At 37.1% G+C, this 21,257-nt stretch overlaps 1 protein-coding gene and 1 long non-coding RNA gene across 21 annotated transcripts in view; one reads left to right on the forward strand and one right to left on the reverse strand.

The window, feature by feature from the left end:
* GPHN (gephyrin) overlaps positions 1 to 21,257 on the reverse strand; it is a 292,089-nt gene that overhangs the window by 117,029 nt on the left and 153,803 nt on the right. For 9 of the 19 annotated variants that reach the window (XM_054826350.1, XM_054826347.1, XM_054826337.1 and 6 more), the window contains one exon: positions 12,141 to 12,179. The exons of the other annotated variants lie outside the window; for them this stretch is intronic. In XM_054826350.1, the coding sequence (XP_054682325.1) occupies positions 12,141 to 12,179 (39 nt within the window). The remainder of the gene's footprint in view (positions 1 to 12,140; positions 12,180 to 21,257) is intronic. 19 annotated transcript variants of the gene reach the window in all.
* On the forward strand, positions 1,103 to 20,119 carry LOC129206677 (uncharacterized). Of its 2 annotated transcripts, none has more exons than XR_008577258.1 (4): positions 1,103 to 1,208; positions 2,149 to 2,286; positions 3,194 to 3,318; positions 19,659 to 20,119. It is a non-coding gene; the product is annotated as an uncharacterized LOC129206677 (long non-coding RNA). The 2 variants fall into 2 exon arrangements; XR_008577259.1 differs by lacking the exon at positions 19,659 to 20,119 and adding an exon at positions 6,605 to 8,878.

Genomic DNA, 21,257 nt, shown 5'->3' on the forward strand with positions numbered 1-21,257 from the left:
TTCTTGGTAGTCTCACCACCAGGCAGCTTTTGCCTGCTGCAGGGGGCCACAGTGTTGGCATAAAATGAATCACAAATCAAGGCTGTTGCCCCTGGCTCTCTTACGACAGCGATGACGACACTACTATGTGGGCGGAAGCAGAAAAAAATGATAAGGAGATTTCATTCAGAGCTGTCACAATGATGTCTTCATTGGGACTGAACCTATACACCGATTTCTCAAACCTGAGAAATACATGTAAATATAAAAAGTAGGTGGACAATACTGGAGTAAATTTGCATAAAATACTAAGATGACAGCAAGGAAGTGTCCCCAGTTTCTCCCACATAAATATAAATAATGTGCAAAGACAGGCACATACAAGATGGAGGTGGAAGAGAGGGGTTCCACAGCAGTGGAAGCATTTGAAGGTAAAAGCAAGAGTTCAGGAGAGAGACAGAAAGGCCAGTTTGGAGGTTGCAAAGGAGAGGTCTGTAGTTTAGATGGGAGAAGGGAATGTGGGAAGAAGGAAGTCTAAGTAGAAAGGAAGAATTGCAGAGAGGAAGTCCGAGCAGCAGGATTGGCAGAAGGGCAGGGATGAGAGTAGAGCGAGGGAAATGAATGGAGTAGGATGGAACTAAGACTGCACAAGGTGCTTGGATGGACAATACATGAGGGAGAATCTCAGGAGAAGCAGAAAGGAAAACAGGACATGATAGAAGTATCAGGCTTTGGGAGACAGACAATGGGACTGAAATAAAGCAGTAATTTCTACTCCAGAGAGGAGAAGGAGAGACTAACAACTAAATAATTATTTCACGGATCTATCCAGGACTTAATAACGATGTCTATGACAGCAGTTCTTCTTATATTTCATTGCTATATGAATAAACTCAATTTGTTTTAAAACACATTTTTGATTGTTTTCAAAGTGCCTTTTTATTGGAGTTAGGGCATTATGTTCCCAAATCAACTGATGTATTTTTAGGTATCTTTGACGTAGTTGTGGTTGCTTAACAGATGGCTCGCTGCCAATTGGTTTCACAGAGTTCTCTGCTGCTTCACTGCCTTTCTTTGCCTCCATATAAATTAAGCTACGTCAGTTCCTAACCTGTGGAAGCCCTCCCAGGCAGCTTCTGGAGGATATACTCACTGTAGACTGATTTAATTAAAAGACCTAGGACTACTCTTCTGGAAATGTTCAGAAACTCCTCATCATTGTCTTTCAGGTATTAAACAGAACAAAATTTGACCTCTTAATAGTAAGTAACGATCTGAGACATTTCATATACTCTTCAGCAGTTTGGGGACGGTAATATAGTTTTATCTCTTCAACTAAAATGCAAATATGATACTGAGAAGTCATAATAAATTCGATTAAATTAAGATGACCGAGCCTGCCTCTGTTGAAAATACTATTTCTGTTGAAAAAGTTCAAATCTATGACTCTGCATTGCATATCATAAAGCTATTTATGTAAATTAATGGACAAATTTGCAGATAATTTATATTTAACAACTATAGAATTAGCATAGATAACATTTTATTACCTATTTGAGCTTCCCATTGAAAGCAGAAGTCTTGGAAGGGCCTCATCAAAGAAGTACCTATATACACTCTGCAACAGAGCTCACAGGCCACAGTCAAACCTCAGAAGGCTGGACAAAGAACTACGGAGGCAGTAGCTTTTTTGATCAGATCAAATATGCTACAAAAATGTCAGTCACGTCTGTCGACCAGTTGTGTAAGAAGTGTACACTTTAGGAACAGAAATTGCTTCTCTCAGCTTGGATATGAGCTACCTTCTTCAAGGTTATTCAGTATATCTCTGCGGGAGATAACCCGTGTGCCTGTAATTTCTATTCACAAGTCAGCTATTTCAGCTTATTCTCTACTTCCCTATTCTTATTTTGCAGGGGAGAAAATAGAGCTTACATGGAGTTGATTAGACTGATTAGAGCTTCTCGCCTAAAAATCACTTATCTATTTCTTCTTTTAGTACAATAAGAAATACAGGTTTCAGCAGTTGGTTTCTTTCAATACACAGAAAAGTTTTTGGATAAGATCTGTTTTGAGTCACTCATTCTCACCATCATGCGGCATTTCCTGGATTTTTTCTTATTCCCTGCCCCCAATACCCTGTGTGATGATATTCTTCGTCTTTTTTAGGGATGGAAGGCTTAACAGGAACCATGCTCTCTGATGTTCTCCAAAATCAAATTTCTTTGGCTAATTGCTCAGTTAATTTGACAAATGGATAAAACCAATCACATATGCTATTGCTGCAAAGCAACCAAAGTCAAGCAGGTTTGTAAAATCTGTCAATTTGCCATCAAAGTTAGTAACTTTTCTAACAACATAGTGGCCCTACCACATCATTGGAGGGCTGCAGCCAGAGATACACCAATTACGTGTTCTTTTTCCTCCTCTTCTCCCAACTCAAATCTACAAGCAGCCAAAGGTAGATGAAACCCTGATTAATGTAGCCAACTAAAAATGAACTCTACAAACTGGTGTATCTGCATGCACCAATAATGCATTTCCACTGACAATAGTTCTGCAGCACATGAATGTTGATTTGAAGTTTGTTTGCCCTCTCAGCATATTCGCAGTGGCTCTGCTGCCACCAAGATCCCAAACATCACAGAATGACCCTACAGAATTTATTTGGGTGAGGAACAAAAGTGTCACAGCAATAACTGCTGTTAGATTAAATTGAATACAGGTTCTGTTTTCTCTGTTTCTCCCCATATCCATGATTCCCCTCGGCCTGCAACTTACTTTCTCCAAATTCCCTCACTCTCTTCACTGGGATCCATTGTACCATTTATTGTAACCTAATGCCTATGGCATGAGACTCAGAGGACAGGAGCTAATTCATTGTCCTCCTTCTTTATAAAGCGATATCAGCAAACGACTCTACCAGTACAATTCCACTGTGGATGTGACCATAAAAAGCAACTGGCTGGTAGAGGTACCTCTGACAATACTGAATGACTTATGCAGGACCAAACCATGAATACATTTAATTTTTAATAGTTGGACTCCAATGATAGTTATTTTTGTAAAAAAATAATTACCTAAGTGTATAATAAAGTTAATAAAGATTTTAGTATTTATGGTAACTTTCCTCACAAGACCTTGTTTTCTTCAGCTGAAATCAAACTAATCAAAAGAACTACTTCATAACACTCAATTTGGTTTTTACTTACAGCTTGCAAAACGTTTTGGGGAAGATGCTTCACATTTTTATACACAATATAGAAGCTGGAAATTTAAATGAACGTACTAGAGAAAGCAACACTGTGGAATTTGCAACTTGTTCCTGCCCTTCTGTAGGTTTGTATCTAAGTCTTGAGCTAAACCTGTTTGCATTTGATTTACATAAACTTCATTGTGTAATAGAAATGTTAATGAAATAGGTGCATCAGGACAACTAGACCACTTGCATCTTCTAAATATCACTTCCAATATATATTAAGTGTTAATAATATTTTTAACTCTGATCGTTACACAAAGTTTTAAGATAGTAAATGCGTATAAAATATTTATGCCATACAAATTGATCTTTGATGATACTGCCCACCCCTGTATTTTATCATAAAACCAATAGAACACTAATTTTCAGAAACTGCTAACCAAACAAAGGAAATGCTTACTAAATGCTTTTCTGCACTATGAGGAATACATTTAGGCTCTATGAAGATGTACACAGCCCACCAGATGCAATATGTTACGTGTGTTAAGCCAGAGTCAAAAGGCAGAGTATTTACAAAGGGTTAGGGGGATTAGCTTGTTAAAACAACAGCTGGAAACAAGCCACTTCACTTGCTTACAAAGAAGGGTCAGGTGCCTACTTTTTTTCCAGCTCTCTTTTTCATGTGCAAACTGCTGTGCTTCCCACTTGATCCCCACTTGATGTAAGAACGAACCTCTTGCTGTTCAATAAAGTAGTACAGCTGAAGTATAAAATGTAGTATAAAAATGTACAAATCTATGCAATCCATCACAACTTCTGCAAAATTCTTTAAAAATTGAAGTGGAACAAAACCTGAGAACTGAAAAATTTGGTTCTCTGCAAATCAGAAAATCATACAGCAGAAATGAGAGAAATAAGTATCAATAACTACAATATCTCAGTAAGAGTATCAATAAGAGTTGTACAATTAATGCAACTGACAATGTAATGAGCTTTAACTAACAGTATAATAACTAGGGAGCACTGTCTCATAAAAAACCGCTCTATATAATGCTTCTGGTTATGTGTATTATCTTCTAGACTATATATCTACACCAAAGGGGAGTCAGGGTACAGTTAGCTTCATTTCATACAAAACTCATGTCAAAATTGGATTATTTATACATGGGGGAGGGTGGGGGCAGGGGTGGAGTATATTAAGCAATGAAGTCTAGAACTACATAAGAGAAACAAACCTGTCAGTTTTGCTTAGTTATGATATTAGTATCACAGGAAGAGACCAGATCCTATTCTTTAGAGAACCTCATTGGTACAAAGAATGAGGCCACCAGGTAGAAATGTACTCTGCTTTCTCTGAAGAACTTGTTCAATCTCTTGGGCAGTTAAAGAACCAAAAGTTTTCACTTGTAATTTCACTTCCCTAAATAAATAATTTTGCAATGCTTTAGCTCCAATGAATTCGCTGCTGAGACTGAGATGTAGAACTCCTTTTTTTTTCTGAGAATCTTGTCTGTTGTTTCCTATCATATACTACCTTCTGCCAAGAACAAATATTGCATATGAAATACTTGTACTTATGAAACTCCAGTCAGTTTCTGCCACAGGTAAAGTAGCACCTCCAAACAATTTTAGATCTCAAATCATCAATGTTGAAGATTTAAAAAAAAAAAATCCTTCCTAAAATACACTACAAAGGATGGACTACTGAGTGATAATTTTTCAAGAATATAACATGCCAATACAAGAATTTTAAAAAGTACTTTACTTTCTCGTAAGATTGTCTTACACAGTATCTTTACTCCCCAAGTAAATAATAAAGCATGTCTAATAACAACAGCTTTAAAGTACTTCTGCCATAACCTCAACACTCACAGAAAGGATTCTTCAGTGAAATCCAGTGATGCAATTCACGTGTTCAGAGTCTGAGCAGTTGTCGATTTAGGTACACGTGAATGATGCACTCATTGGAACTGAACAACTGAACAGATTTTGAAAGCCAAAGTGACCTACTGTGCATTCTGTCAAACAATTTGCTATACAGGATTATTTAACTCCTGGCACAAACCACATTTTTTTCCTCCAACATTCTCATGGAAACAACTGGATGAAAAGGTTTCTCAAAGAGAAGATGGAAAGTACTTTGTTGAGACTGCTGCAGCACAGAGCACTGAAATAAAAGACAGCAGAATTCCTAATATACACTGAATGAGGAATATTAAATATATCAAGTTTACAATTTCCTCTGGAATTTGATTTTACTATTTAATGATTTACAATACTTAATAATAGTTAATAATATAACAAAATCCAGTATGAAATATTTTCCCTTTATTTCACTGTTCCTAAGATCCTTTCTATACACATTTCTGTATCCAAACCACCAGTTTCTTCCAGTTTTAGAAGACATTACAGTATCTTTCATGCACTAAACCCAGTTCCATCATTTATTGACACTCCTCAGCTGTGACACAGTAATGCTTTCAGATTAATGCAACTTTGCATTGTATAGACAAATTCTGTCGGTTTACCTAACTGCCCAATTCTTAACTTCGAAACTCTGAAGTTCTTATAATGTAGGCACCTTTTCATTAATATAGATACAGCAACATAGGTATATAAGCACTTCCCCTCGTGTACACTTCTGCTGTGCTTGAAGCAGCAGACCATGTTGTGTAGAAAAATTTTTTTGCTTTTTAATAAAATTCTCTCCATGTCCAAACTTTTTCAGCAGATTGATTTTTTTACTAGCAGTGTGGAAGTGGATCACTGAGAAAAGTGGTAGCTTTTAACAACTGGTAAGGCAGAAGAGATTCTTAGATAGGCACAGGGAACAAGTTAGTTCTTCCTCCATGTACTTAAAATCTACACAGGACTGGCTCTTGCAATGAATGCTAAGTAGCTCACTACCACAGCAACGGTAGTGATTCAGAGAACAGCAACTACAAACATCATAGCACTAGCAGATTAACCTAAGTAAAAAATCAGACAGCAGTATTTCTATATAATGTATATGGATAATGAAAGACAGGAATTCAGAATAACAGAAATCACATGCACCTAAGGTGAGCTGCCCAATACTATGTGTCTGATTAAATGAGTTAAATTAAAAAAAATCCTCATTTTAAAAAAGCTAACATGGAAAAGAAACAAAGACACAACATATTTCTGGGTAAAATATTAAGCTGTCTTAACAATGTGACAAGTTATTAATTGAGAAAAACCCACAGTTCCAGCTAGGTTAGGAAATCCATCTTTGTTACGCTTCAAAAAGTCAAAAGAAAACTCTGCTGTTACAGACTCCCTCTTGCCTGCAAAGAGCGATGAGGAGTTAATAGCTTCTCATTAAGATGCTGCAGGAAACAAAATCCCTAGGAGACAAGGACATCTAAAAGAACTTTGTGCCTTTCTCTGTTCTCCTCATCCCAGGAACCACCAATGCTCAACAGCAGAAATCAGTAAAACTTGCATGAATTGTAGAAGAGTTTGAGAGAGACCTAGTTTTAGTCCTTGCTGTTCATGGATTAATTTCATATACCACTGCATAAACTATTTGGTTTGAAAGAAAGAACTGATCAACTTCTAGAAAGAAGTGGCAATAACGCAATCATTTTTCACTCTTGCAAAGGGAGCTGAAGCCCAAAAACTGAGGCAAAAAAAAAAAAAGTGCAATGTGTAGGTTTCATTCAGCTTTGAAATCTGCAAAATCCGCCAGCTGAGTGATGTACATGACTGCAACGCTACACAAAATAAAGGTTATTTCATAAAGTCTGTCTACAGTCTATCTGCAAAAAGATTAAAAGACAAAGCCTAATTAAGGTGTACAAATAATTCCTGAAAGCAAACAGCAAGGGTGGAAAACATTATTTAGTGTTGCTATGATGTACTTTGAGAGCTGTAAAGGACTAACAAAAGTTTAGGTCAGTCTCAGATAAAATTTCTGAACCATGACATCTAGCTGACTTCATCAAACTCCCAAGTGAAGTGAAAGAAGCTCCAGCAAATTCAAAATCTAAAACCTGGCTAGGCAGAACAACAGAAAAACCTGCTGGGGGGAACAATTCTGCAACAGTCACTGAAGGATGGATGACTGGGTCCTCTTCCATGTATAAACTCAGTGAATATATCAGTTGAATTTACTAAGGAAGTTCACTAACTTTAAGCCATGGATATTATCTTAACAAGGAATCAGTTAAAACTGCATTATAACCACGTAAACACCTTATCCTAGCCTGTACTCTAACGGACATTTTAAGAAAAGGGAACCCAGAGGATGGAGTGGATCTTCCCAAATACATTCAACAGAAGAAAAGAAAAAAGCATGGGTTATAAATTGTGGTCCTCTGAAGTAATCACGTAAAAACAGTATCGTCTTGCTTCTTACATCTGCTTTGTGTATCTATCTCCTCACGTTTCCAACAAAAGCTATTTACTCACTGAGTAAAGAGGTAACAGCAGAGAGACACTGAAACTTACTCAGTATCAATATACCTTCAACAAATTGTTACATGAGTTGTGCCAGCAAAAGCCTTCATTACTGATGCCAATGCATGAACCGAAAGGGATATATGTTCTTTAGTGTAACACTTCTCATCTGAGGCATTCTTGTCTAAAATTAAACGCATATTTTTTTCAAATTAGATCCAGAAGCAACGTATAAACATAATAAAATCTGAATTCCAAGTTGATATGAGTCACTGTCAGACACATTATTCTTAAAAGAATGGAAAACTTCAGCTGAAACTGAAAGTAATGAGTAAGAGGATCAGGGCAAAGGAACACCTTCTGGAAATCCCAAGCATAACAGAATAATTATATACCTTTCTTTTTGAGAGCAAAAGACCTGTATTAGTTAGGAATTTGTTTTCTTTTCAGAAACAACTGAAGAAATTAGCCGCTTAGATGCTACAATGCTGCCTATCATCAGAAAGGATACCTTGAGAAAGCAGAGAAGAATAAAGAAAGCAAATTGTAAAAATTTTAATGGAATTTAAGTACTGCACTGAAGTGAGAAGAGGATATATGAAAAACACTCTCCTGACAAATAATTTGTACTATCTAGACACAGTAGTTCAGGAAATGACTATCAGAAATGTAACAAGTTTTTTTATCACAGATAATAAGGAAGGAAAAGAGTCTAACAAGAGGAAATAAAACTGAGATACAATTAGGCTGATAACAGGAGATTTAGTTATCCTGGAAAGGGAAACTCTATAAGCTGGAAAGAATTGTAACTCTTCATGACTGTTCCAGAAGCTAATCTTCTGTTGAAAGGTGCACAAGATAGACTAAAGAACACCTTAATGAAACAACAACAACAACAACAACAAAACCAACAAAAAAAGACCCATTAGAAAAAAGACAAAATAATGTTGTATTTCATTGTTGCAGGGATTTGATAGATATGATGTTCCCAGGGATTTGTGTGCAAATTCTTCATTGTTTCTTTAACCAAATTTCAACTCATTTATAAGACAAAAACTACAATGTATTCTTTCAAGTTAAAATACTTTTTTTTTAACTGAGTAAAATGTTTGTACTATAACTTGATCGCTGCAAGTGGAAAACTGATTTACCTGCACATTTTCAGTGAAGCTGCCTGAGACAGCACTGCATCAATTCTCCAGTAGGTATAATTTTCATCTACACATTCAAGATGAAGCATTTTTTCCTTCAATTTCTGATGCTTTTCCACATTTTGTTTAAAGTTTATATAACCTGCATATTATTTGAAAACTAGCTGTTTTTCTGAGGTAATATGAATTTTAAAAATACTATATTAAAAATAACTAAAATGATACACCAAAAAAGGACTTGTGGTTCTTGGGATAAGAAGTGAGTTCTAGCAGCATCCTGCAGCTCCGTAGTGCTGGAGTAAATATTACTCCTCCCTTCCAGCATCTGATGTCACTTCTCTAACAATCTAGGGAAGCAGCAAAGTAACGCTGGGAGTTAAAGCCTGGAGAAAGAGAATTGCCACTGAGATCTGTTCTTGTCACCAGACCCCTCAACAGCGTGAAGCTGGTGGGAAGTGAGAGACTGCCAGCCTACTGTCTTGAAGAGTTTGCAAAGTTGTGAAAAAAATATGCCTGAAGGAGCAAGGGAAGGTTGGAAAGGCTGAGAAGATAGAGGACAGGAGAGCACAGGAGACTGTAAGGGAGTAAAGACAGACGTTTGTGTCCTCCGGTTCCTTGGAGCAGAATACAAATTTACTGGATTTCTAGAGGTTAATGTGAAAACTGGAAGAAGGTTCCTGCTGGCTCTTATGCAGAACATTGTCTGCCGTACTGGGAACCATCTTCCACAGGGACAAGTTGGTGTCGGGAGCATAGGAGCAAGGTGCTCTGCCACAGCATCTGCCTGATCCACAGCTGTTCTTGCACAGGTGAAAGAGGCTACTGACTCATGGGATGCTGCCCTGCCTGTACAGTTAGACATCATTTTGCATCAAAAGAATTGTGACCAGCACGTCGAGGAAGGTGTTTCTCCCCCTCTACTCTGCTCTCATGAGAGCCCACCTGGAGTACTGCATCCAGCTCTGGGGCCCCAACATAAGAAGGGCATGGAGCTGTTGGAGTGAGTCCAGAGGAGGACCATGAAGATGATCAGAGGGCTGGAGCACCTCTCCTATGAGGACAGGCTGAGAGAGTTGGGATTGTTCAGCCTGGAGAAGAGAAGGCTCCAGGGAGACCTTACAGCAGCCTTCCAGTACCTGAAGGGGCCTACAGGAAAGCTGGAGAGGGACTGTTTACAAGGGCATGGAGTGACAGGACAAGGGGTAATGGCCTTAAGCTGAAGGAGGGGAGATTTAGATTAGATGTTAGGAAGAAATTCTTCACTGTGAGGGTGGTGTGGCACTGGAACAGGTTGCCCAGAGAGGTTGTGGAGGCCCCATCCCTGGAAGTGTTCAAGGCCAGGTTGGATGGGGCTTTGGGCAACGTGGTCTAGTGGAGGGTTTCCCTGCCCATGGCAGGGGGGGTTGGAACTAGATGATCTTTGAGGTCCCTTCCGACTGAAATCATTCAAGATTCTATGATTCTATATTTAGGGTATCTCTGAAGGTAGCAAAAGTAGTAACACTACATCTGGAAAGATTAAAAGCTAAAGTTAAAAATATTACTTACGATTATTTTAAGTGTAGGAATAATTTATTATGAAATTATGACAGGGTTCATTATGACAGAATATCCTCTCCACTTCCTAGTTCGTACTGGATTCAAAAGCCACAAACACTCATAATAAGCTAGAAACTGTGGCAGAGCTAGGAAAAGAGAGGTGAAGTAAGTTGAATTAAAAGAAAAGAGGCAAGAAATCCTGCTTCTTACTCTAAGTTGTGACACTGATTTATTCCCTTACTATGGACCTTACAGATATAGTCAAGTCCTTGTTCTTAATCTGTGAGGGAATGACAAAAAGTTTCTGTAAACTGGTAATTGACCATTCTCCCAGTACAGAAAGAGGAGGAAGCAGCAACTAGGACACACTGCAGTTTGGTAATACTGTACCGATCCAATGGCTTTTTTATATTAGCTGCAACTGTGCATTTTAAGTTAAGAGATCTGTAAAATTTCTTACTTAGCTCCTTCGATCCATTGTATTTACTGAACATAGCTCTACAGGGAAACCTTAATCTTTCTGAGCCTCAGCGACAAATTGTTTTTTCCCCTGTTATTACCTACCTTCCACGGATTCTGAGAATTACTGTAGGTAATATCAGTGATGTGCTTTAGTACTTAATTATTACTGTATTTAATACTGAATACAGTATTACTGAACAGTAATACACCTATCAAATGAAGTGATGGAAGCAAAGACTAAATACAATTCAGCTTTTTTTTTTTTTTGTAAGGAGGGAAAGGGTTTTGAGCAGTTCTATGAAAAAGCTGGATGCTGGTACTGAGATCAGTTTTTGGCTGGTATGTTGAACTGAATCAGATCATGAAGGAGCCAGACGATATTTTTTCCCCATTCCTTACAATTCTTAATTTTTTCAGACTGGTGCGTATTTAGGAATAAAACCTAGGCAGGTGGGCAGGACAATATGATAGAAATGCCAGGCATAAAAGCAAGTGGACAGGACAGCAAAAGAGCAAGTATCAGTGAGTAAGCAGACTCAAAGAGCAGCAAGGGGACACTATAATCAAGAAGCAGGTGAAAAGGCAGGAGGAAAATGCCAGACATTCAGCAAGTCGATAAAGCAGTACCAAACAGCAGGTGTGCCAAGCAGCAGAAGAGCAATTCCGCAAAGTCAGCAGATGCACTCAGCAGGAAGGTGATGCCAGGCACTCAGAGCGGGAGACAGGGCAGCGGAAGGCCAATGCCCGTGTGCAATCAGATCCAAAGGACGGTAAGGAGGCGATACATGCCGTTCAACAGATGGACAGGGCAGTAGGTAGTCAGTGTCAAACAATTAGCTGGTCAAGAGGTAATGCCAGACAGTCAGGCAAAGGGCCAAGATTTCAGGAGGACAATGCCACACAGCCAGCAGGTAGAGAGAATAAAAGAGAGTAGTGAATGCCAGGCAGTCCCCAGATAGGCAAGGCAGCAAAAGACCAAAGCCCATGAATAATCGGATGCGACTGTCAGCAAGGACAAAACGTAAGCCTGCCAACCGATTGACAGGGCAGCAGGGTGGCAGTGCTTTTTCAGTAACTTAGGATACCATGAGTGAAACAGTCCCAAGAATCTAGATGCTCACCCTCTGGTAATATCATTAGATCAAAGTGAACCATGAAAATCCACAGGAGAATAGCACACAAATGGAAACAGCAGATGAGTCTGACCCTAGCACTTGGGGAGGCCATGGGACCTTCCTATAAAACAAAAATATGAGAATCCACAAGAAAATCAAACAAATGGGAAAAATGTGTCTAAAAACTGTTTCTGATGATGATTAAAAAAGCAAAAAAATACTAGCAAAGAATTAGTCTGGAAATGATTGGGTGGGATTGAAGATGTTGCTTACCCCTCTCTGGAGCCCACATAATGGGAATGTTGGGAATTTCTGCAGCAGAAAAACAGAAGAGAAAAGGGATTTCTGACTCCCAGTTCAAGGAAAGCATGTCAATTTAGGACTGGGTAACCTCTTTGGGCAAAAAATAAGAATTCAACTGAATCTTTGCCCATCCCCGGAATCATGCCTTTATTGAGGTTTGCGAAAAATTTAAGAAGCCCACATCACTTTCATCTCATGACATCCCACCCTTATTCCCCAAAACCACACTTACCTCTAGCACAAGGTGTATAAGAGGGGAAAGGGGATGGTCTTGTGAGCTCATTCCCATATCCACTGCAAAATAGCTTGTGAAGATGAACAGGAGTACCCATTAGCCACTGCCGGCCATTTGTGAGATAAACTGAAGCAGTCATCAACTGTTACTCATCACTAGTGTAGGCTGGTGTTTGAATGTGGCTTAGATACACCCACACTCTAATGAAAACAGTGTCTTACGAGTCTTGTGGGGTAACCCTCTTCTATGGCAGAGTTGCAAAAGTACGAAACTTATCAACACCTTTTTTTACCTTGAATCTCCTCTTCTCTTTAACTTAAGCACTCTGTTACTTAACATGGTTGGTTTTTTAAACAAATTAAACCATGTTTCAGAAATCTTAGCTGCTGCTCTATTTCAGTAACACATAAGGAACTCTGGAAGGTAAAAACTGAGAAAATCCCAGCAGTAATAAAATTCAGTAATTTAACTCATCTGTCATTTCAGTCATGAGTCTTTTTATTCAGTATCTTCCTAGTAACTAAAAGTCAACCAGCCAGGAATCAAACTTCTCCATTTCTGTCCTCTTAGAAGTCCACACTGTGTGTGTACTTATCTGTCTGCACATTAACTTCTTATTGGTAACACTGAAAACCTACATCTCACTTTGACAAGGCAATAATATGCAACAAGAAGCCGACTGTTCCCTTTCCTGTAAAACGTAGAGAACCTTAGACACAATAAAGGAATCATTAGTTCTGCTGTGCACTGCTGAATTAGGATTTGGAAAGGTCACAGAGACAGAATCCATATGAATTTGCCAAGTACTCACATGCAACAACCCTTTAAGGAATACAGTAGGAATAGGCCAAGCTGATGGAACATTATTTATACTGATCCTCGGTATCAGCCACTCATTCCCCCTTCTAGCTCAGCAAGGCACAGGAATAATAGAGGCTAACATAACTTCAAATTTAGAAACTGGGGTCATAGAACAGGAATTTCTTCCATAGCCACACTTTCCTGTATCAAACACTACTATTTGGGCTTAAAACAGAATGACAGGAAATTTAGGCAGAGGAGACCAAGTGATTAGCATCATATGATTAGTAATGGCATAAACCAGCCAGGAATAGCATACAGTGACCGAACCAGAGTAGATATTAATACTATAGAGTACGAGGTACTTAGAGCGTCCTGTGACTTCGTGGCCAGCAGCAACTACAGTTGGTTGCACCACATCAAGAACAAAACTGCTGGCACCTTCTCTCCAAAGGGAGATCTTTCAAGGCTCAATGAAAATGAACTATGAGAAACTGATCTCAGCGAACCACAAGAAAATGTTTATTTGTGGAAGAAAAGATGGACTTTTCAAAATCTAGTGAAACTTTAAATGTCAGTAATAAACAATCAACAGTAGATTATGCACCTCACTATTAATTTGGGTATTCTCATTACCAAATAATTGGGAAAAAGAATATATGCATGAAGTGACAAGAAGCTAAAATATCTGTGAATGGTCTAAACCAAGGTTAAAAAGTAATTATTTTCTTGTCCATAAGTGACAAGACTTTCATGCTTGAGTATGACAACAGTCATTTTGGTTTTCTATTCTGGTACTTACATTGAGTTAACATTTTGCTAAAGCTTCACTGCTCCACGTGGTAGCAATTAGCCGAAGCAGGCAAAGGACCCGTTATAATCCTAAGAATAACTGCTGAAGCCAGCTGCTTTCCAAGACTGTTCTAGTTTCCTTCCACTTAGTGGCTGGAAGAGCTCCTACACAGCAGGCAAGGAGCAAATGAGAAATTCTCTACTCTTTAGTAAGTATTAGTTTTAATGATCTACTATCTTAATCGTGAGTCATTTTGCTATTCTGGTGCGCTTATGTCAAACGACTAACGCACTCAATTTTTGATACATGTTAAATCCAAACTAGTATTTGCCCTCTAGTTATCATTTCTTTAAGCTGCCTTCACAGAGAAGTCTTCCTAACATGTCTACATTTTTTTGTTAATTTTCTCCATATTAAGCTTTTATTAAACTCTTTGTAATAGACCATCATCAGAAAAAAAATGGCAGATTAAGGGCAAGAATTGTGTAATTACAGTTCTGACCATGTTTTCAAGATTATTTTGTCTTAACTCAATGTTTAATTTTGTTCAGTTCCCTATTATCTGCTGTGAAGAGATGTTTTAATGGAAACTATTTTTAGAAATGCCTAAAAGGAGAAAAAATTACAAAAGTTCCAAATTGAAAATTTTGTTATGCAGAAGTCCAATGGCTGGCACATTTTTTCCCCCGGTTAGAGAAAGGACTGCAAGGTCTACCCACTGTCACAGCTACACTGCTAACAGGAGCCAAGCCAGTTAATTTAAACCAACGGAGAGATGTCCACATGAGCTGTGGTCCCTACAGTGAAAACACGGTTCGAAGGCATCAGTAATGCCATGAGGAGGAGAACCCTTACTTTACCCCAATAAAAAGTAAATCATAATCATATTGTTCTTCTGGGTGTATTTTTGAACATATTTGGGATCATTAGGATACAGGACATGCTGAGTCTTCTTCCAGCTTCCATTCTGAAATTACCTTGGAATAAAAAACTTAATTGCAAAATTTAAGATAAAAAAAGCTAGACTTCCTGGTTCATTACTGTGGCTTTTCTTCTCATTCTATGAAACATTCAAATCCCTTACTGCTGTTTTACTACTGTTTTCTTCTCTTCAACATAGCTTGTAAATATTTCATACAAGTTTGAAAGACAGAAAACAGAACTTCTATTTGCTATTTGAGAGTATTAAGGAAAGCTAAAATAAAGCAAATAAATAAAAGTTGATCCTCAAATGGGCAAAAATACCCAACTGCTTACCAGGAATTCTATTAGTAGTATCTTTAGGATACGATGGTCAGATGTCTTTACACAGAAGGTTAATATATTAGTTAAATAATTTAAAAGATAATTGCCCCAGCATCCTCAGCCAATATTATTGGAGTTTTGCATTTTCAAAAAAGAGACGGAGAAGTAATTCATGTAATCCTTTTGGACACAGGAGACAAAATTGCTGATCTATTAATTTCAGGATCTATTTGATTCAAACTATCTTCTCATTTAACATATACAGAACATAAGGCTAGAATCTAGTTCGGCCTTCTGCACAGGATAACTCATCAAACATCATCCATGACTTCTGCAAGGAGTACAAGATAACTTAAGCTTTTTAAGACATCTCTCCCACAATCAATTGATTTTGATTTGACAGGATTAAAATGGAGAATACAGCTCTTCTTTAGGGAATTCGTTTGTGTGATTAATCTCTCATTGTTGAACAAACAAACCAACCCAAACACATAAAAACCTTCCATTATGATGGTTTTCTTATTAGACTTTTCCAGATCAAGCTTCCTATCACCAGCTATTGTTACAATTCTCTTTAGTAGACTAAGCAAGCCATTGGTACCTCACATTACTATTTCCCAAAGAAAATACAGTATTTTAGTTACAGTAATACATTGTATACCTTACACTATTATTTCTCAAAGACAGTACAGGTAAAAACCAAGTTATTTCCCAGTGTTCTTTACGATAAACTAAACTGACTGAGTTGCGTAGCTCTCACAGAAAGCATCTCTCCCAGCCATCATATATCTTTTGAGCTTTTTCTATACCCATTGTGTTATTTGAAACTTTTTAAAAAGGGAGTGTCAGAAAAATATGCAGCTTTCCATTTTAGACGCATCAATCCCATATACAGAGACAAAACTATCCTCTGTATTCCTCTTCCTTTTTTTTCCCCCATCACCTTCATACTTGTCTGTGTTAGGAATCCAGACAGAAACAAGTTGAGAGACATACATTCTTGCAATCCAGTATTTCAGCTAGATACACAGACAAGGAAACATGTTCAAAACCACTGTTTATGTAGCAGAATGTCAAGAATTTACCAAGCCCTCTTTATTTATCAAAATTAGTGTTCTTCAGAAATGCGCCCTCTGCATATATTTTCTCCTTCCTTTGTTGTTTTTTTTTTTTTTTTTCTTGAAGAAACTGGTAACAGTTGTTTAGTGTTCTGCAACTAAATATATCAATTCTGCTATAATAATATGCCTTCCAAATACGAGATTTAAAATCTAGTTATAGAATTTTTAATTAAATGAATAAAGCACACAAATATATTTGGATTTTTTATAACACCAAATACAGCATTTCAAATAATAAATTTTCTTGAAAAATTAAAGCAGACTGGACAAAGACCTAATCATATAAGCTTGGAACTGTCTGGAGGACTAAGAAAAAGGGAATGGTACCTTATGGAGTTGCTGATAAACTTCTAACAGAGTAGCACAGAATTTGGAAGGAGTTTGTCACAGAGCAGTCTATTCCCTTTAAGCATATCTGTTGCCCAGATGCACCGGGCAAGGTTTCATAATTCAGACCCTTTAGAAGCAAGCTGGGTTGGAAACCTAATTTTCTAAGAAAGATGGAGAACAATAGTTCTCAAAAGGTCTGATGGCAAGTTACAGGATCGGACATCATACATACACAGCACACTTCATTTTACAATAGCTCTACACAGAAATCAAACTTAACGTGTAGTGAGACCTCCATTAAGAGATATGGCAAACTACAGTCTTAAAATAGACTACAAAAATAAAGGCTGAAAAAGGTTATTAAATTGGAGGGTACCTTGAATACTGAAGGGTGAAAAACTGAAACAACAGCCTGGGTAATTAGAGGTTGTAAAATTTCATAGTATTCCTATCACAAAATGACTAACATCCCATGAGAGATGAAGATTTCATTCCTCCTCACTATGCAGTCATACTGAAGTGCCAGTTTGTAAAAAGAAAATTAGTTTCTTTTGCCCAGTGACAACACTAAGATGTTTTTGGTATGGCACTAAGAAGAGCTGAATACTGCTGAAGAACAACAGAAGAAGTACTCCCATATCCACAACGAACAATGCTAGAAATCCCGCTGCTCTGGAAAGGCATTACTTGAACCAGGGAGGATGAAAAAACCTACATATTATTTCAAGTTTAAATTATTGCCTATTAAATGGAAGTTGTGATTTGCAATGTCTTAGTGGATTTGGGTTAATCTGGGGGGAACAAGTGTTGCTGTGAGAGTATGGCTATAACATGACATACCCTGTTGTGTCACAAGCATCTTATTTCATTAACAAAGCTGAAGGGAAAGCAAACAGACAGACAGAACACATGAAAATTACAACTAATAGAGATTAGGAGGGTTGTCAACACTACTTGGGACAGAGAAATGGAAGGATAGAGACATTAAAATAGTCTGTAGAAATAAAATGGAGTTTGAAGAACAATTCACATTAAATTCTAAGGGGAAACTTGGGAAACAGCAATAGTGAAAGATACCTTAGGGAGCTGGGAAAAGCCAGGTGATAGAAAATTTGCAGTTGGTAATGATTATAAAGATGCTGGTGTAACTTTGAATTGAACATACAAAGACTTCGTATCACAGCAGAATAGAGAATTTCTTCTCTCCAAATATGGCTTTTGTGTGGCTAGGTTTGGAGTGTTTTGTTCATTCTGAGCATGCTTTTTTCAGAAAAACGCTGACAAATAGGAGGGAGTTCCAGAGAACAAAGATTTATTTTCATGGACTACAGAACTTTGATGACAGAATAAATAAATATGCATATATTGTTGGATTAAATGAAAACAAGTATGTGACTAAATGAATTGAAAAACAGTCTATAAATATTGAAGAATATAATCAGCAAGAACCAAAAGGAACATTCATCATTTTTCCAGACCACTGGAAAAGGAGGAAGACTGTAAGGAAACATCTGTCTGGTTTTACATGATGGAAGAGAGCTCTTCTGTACTTCTTCTAAAGTCTTATCTTAAAATTTCAGGGCTGACAATTATCTGCAGTGTGGCTGAATTATTTGTGAATAAACATAGCGACAGAGTTCAAGGATGTCCAGCACCAGTTGAGGCGCAATAAGTTGACTCCTATTGCTGTTAACTAAGTACATAAAATTAGTCTTGTAGGAGGGCAAACAAGCCTTGTGAGCCACACTAAAGACGAAGGATAAGAAAACAGCCAGAAGACTCTGTCAAGGGCAGACAAGTGAATTTTTTGGATGTGCAATTTTGCAAAAGAATAAATGTAAAAATAGAGAAGACAGAAAATAGAAAACTGCGCAGAGCACCTGTATACATGAGATTTTTCCTTTCTCCCTTGTATTAACCAACAGCAATACATTTCTATATGAAGTGATACCTAGTGATAGATAAAAATGCTGCCACATTACTTAAATATTTTCACAAAAGATAATGTATATTATCATTAACATTCTGTAAGAACTGTAACTGTCTTTGTAGTTCTAAGGAAAAAAATGTTTGCATCTGGAAATCCAAACCAGAAGTTCCCCAAATGACTTTGGCCATATATAATGCCCTGATGTCTGTCCAGCAACAATGACATTTTAAATCAACAAGCAGTCTGCATGAGCATTTCCAGTATGGATTTAAATACTACTCCCATACATTACAGGTAAAATAAGATAGTATAAAAAAAAGTAGTTTAATCTACAAAATTAAGCCTACACTTTGGCTTTAGTTCAAATGCGAGCTACCATCAACTGCCATAGTAGATGAAGGATTGCAACATTCACTAATAATATCTACAAGACAGTTTTCTTCAAATTCAGCCATCCACTGGGTGAATTTTTTTTTTAAATATCCATGTGCATTTCATCACTTCTAGTCACATAGACAAGAAGGCGAAGGATAATCACACTGCTTAATTCAATTGACCCTCATCCCTCAAAATGTGAATCATAGTAACTAATTAAAAAGCTTCTCCCCACCCACTGACTAGACCGAGGCTATAAATTTAGGGACCAAAGATAAGTAAGGAACATCAGATGTTGTGAACACCTGTAAAATCATCTACTCCATTACAAGAAAAAAAAGTCATTACACATCATTGATACAACTGCAATAATCTGGTATAATTCCAATATAATGTTCAAAAGGTAAAATGAGTGGGAAACTGAGTAATTTTTTTGAAACAATCATAAATTTCTGAAGTTTCAAGAAGTTATTTAACAGATACATTATGTAGGCACTTAATTTCAATTTAATCAATAATTACAAAATTCAATTAACATTAATTCTTTGGGCTGTAAATACTCTCAGGAACTAGCTTTATCTTGCACAGTACAATAGCAATTAGGTATCTATGCTTAAAAAAGAAAGCTGAAAAACGTGTTTTCTCATTTAAAATACAGGAGGGTGAAGGAGAAGCAGGACTGAATCATTCCAGCTGAAATACGACCCAAGGGGCTACTCTCAGGAAAAATGCTGAAATGTCTTCCAGTATCAGATTCAATTACTACCAGTTTTAAAATCATGTCTTAAAGATGACATCTCAATAGCACAATGTCATGATCACATCATTTCATTATCAGTTCAGTAATGAGAGGAGAGCATGCTGGATGAACACCACACATGGAAGGGATAAAAACCATTTTCTACATCCTGAAGGCTTGCTATTGCACATTTCATGTTGACATAATGAATTTTCCATTTTGAATTGGTTCTCTCATTGACCCAAAAGACATAAAATATGGGGCCAAAGCTTACGCTTCTTCATATGTTTTTGTTATGACACATACTGGCAAACTGATTTTCTTTCCTTAAAAACGTTTGTTTGAATGAGTGATCTAATAAACCCTATCATAAGAACAAACCTTGTCATTGCCACTTTGTAATAAAAACTGGGATTCAATCTCTCCACTGTGATTTCAGTTTAGTCTTGCATGTTAATCCAATTTAAATGAGTCAAAAGTGAGTAAATACTGTCCTATATAAATTCTTTCTAAGTATGGGATTAATTCCACAGTCAGAACACTTAATTCTGTTATAACCAACCGAAGTCTTGCATACCTATTATGTTTAAAAACAAGGCATTTTTTCTTCAGTACAAGTTATTAATGATTTTTATATCAATGTGTTTTTATTACATAGTCTAAAGACACTTCAACAACTCAGATAATTTTTAAAATGGCTCACTGTAAGATAAAAACTAATCAAATAAATCATCACCACCTGTCTTAAATAATTAGTTAGAGTAACAGTAATGAAGCAATGTAAGGAAAATACTGGGTGTTTATGTGCAGAGATCTCATTTGCTTATTTCTTGTCCCAAATGCTGCTTGAGAATCTGTGACTAATTTTTGGGACCGGCTGTAATGCTTCCCTGGCACTACTGCCTAGGCTTGACCCTACATAAAGGTAATAAAACAGGAAAACCAAAGCAGAAATTCAGCCCTCCTTTTATGCACTTCTGGGGATACAACCTTCAAAACCATTAAGTTATTTTGCAAGTAAGAGACAAATGCAACCAACACACTTTCCGCTTCTGTGTTGTTTTAGCACAGAGAATCATCTCCAAATTCAGTTTCACTAGGTAGCACACTCCAGTCATCTTACTGTTCCCATTTTCTGATACACAGACCCTTAGGTTTTGGTTACTTAAAGTTTCTAATGTATAATCTAAAACCATCAGAGGTAATGCACAGGAGCATTTTCTTTACATGTTTCTTTAGTTATACAAATGTTATACAATAAATTTAAAAATATTTTTAGATTCCTAATGGAAAGAAGTTAAACGGCAGCCACGGTTGACAGAACACTTTTCTAAGTAAAAAGCATTGTAGGCATGTTATAATGAACTCAAATCAACTCTAAGTTGAAAATCTAAGCAATTGAAAACTTATATAAGTACTTAAGAGAAATCTAAATATGTTAAATTATGGAAATAAACACTTCGGGCACTCAATCTTAATTTTGCCCTTTAGTGAACATAAGCAAACCAAACAAAATAT

Source organism: Grus americana, chromosome 5 (genome assembly GCF_028858705.1).
Source record: "Grus americana isolate bGruAme1 chromosome 5, bGruAme1.mat, whole genome shotgun sequence".
Classification (NCBI taxonomy): domain Eukaryota; kingdom Metazoa; phylum Chordata; class Aves; order Gruiformes; family Gruidae; genus Grus; species Grus americana.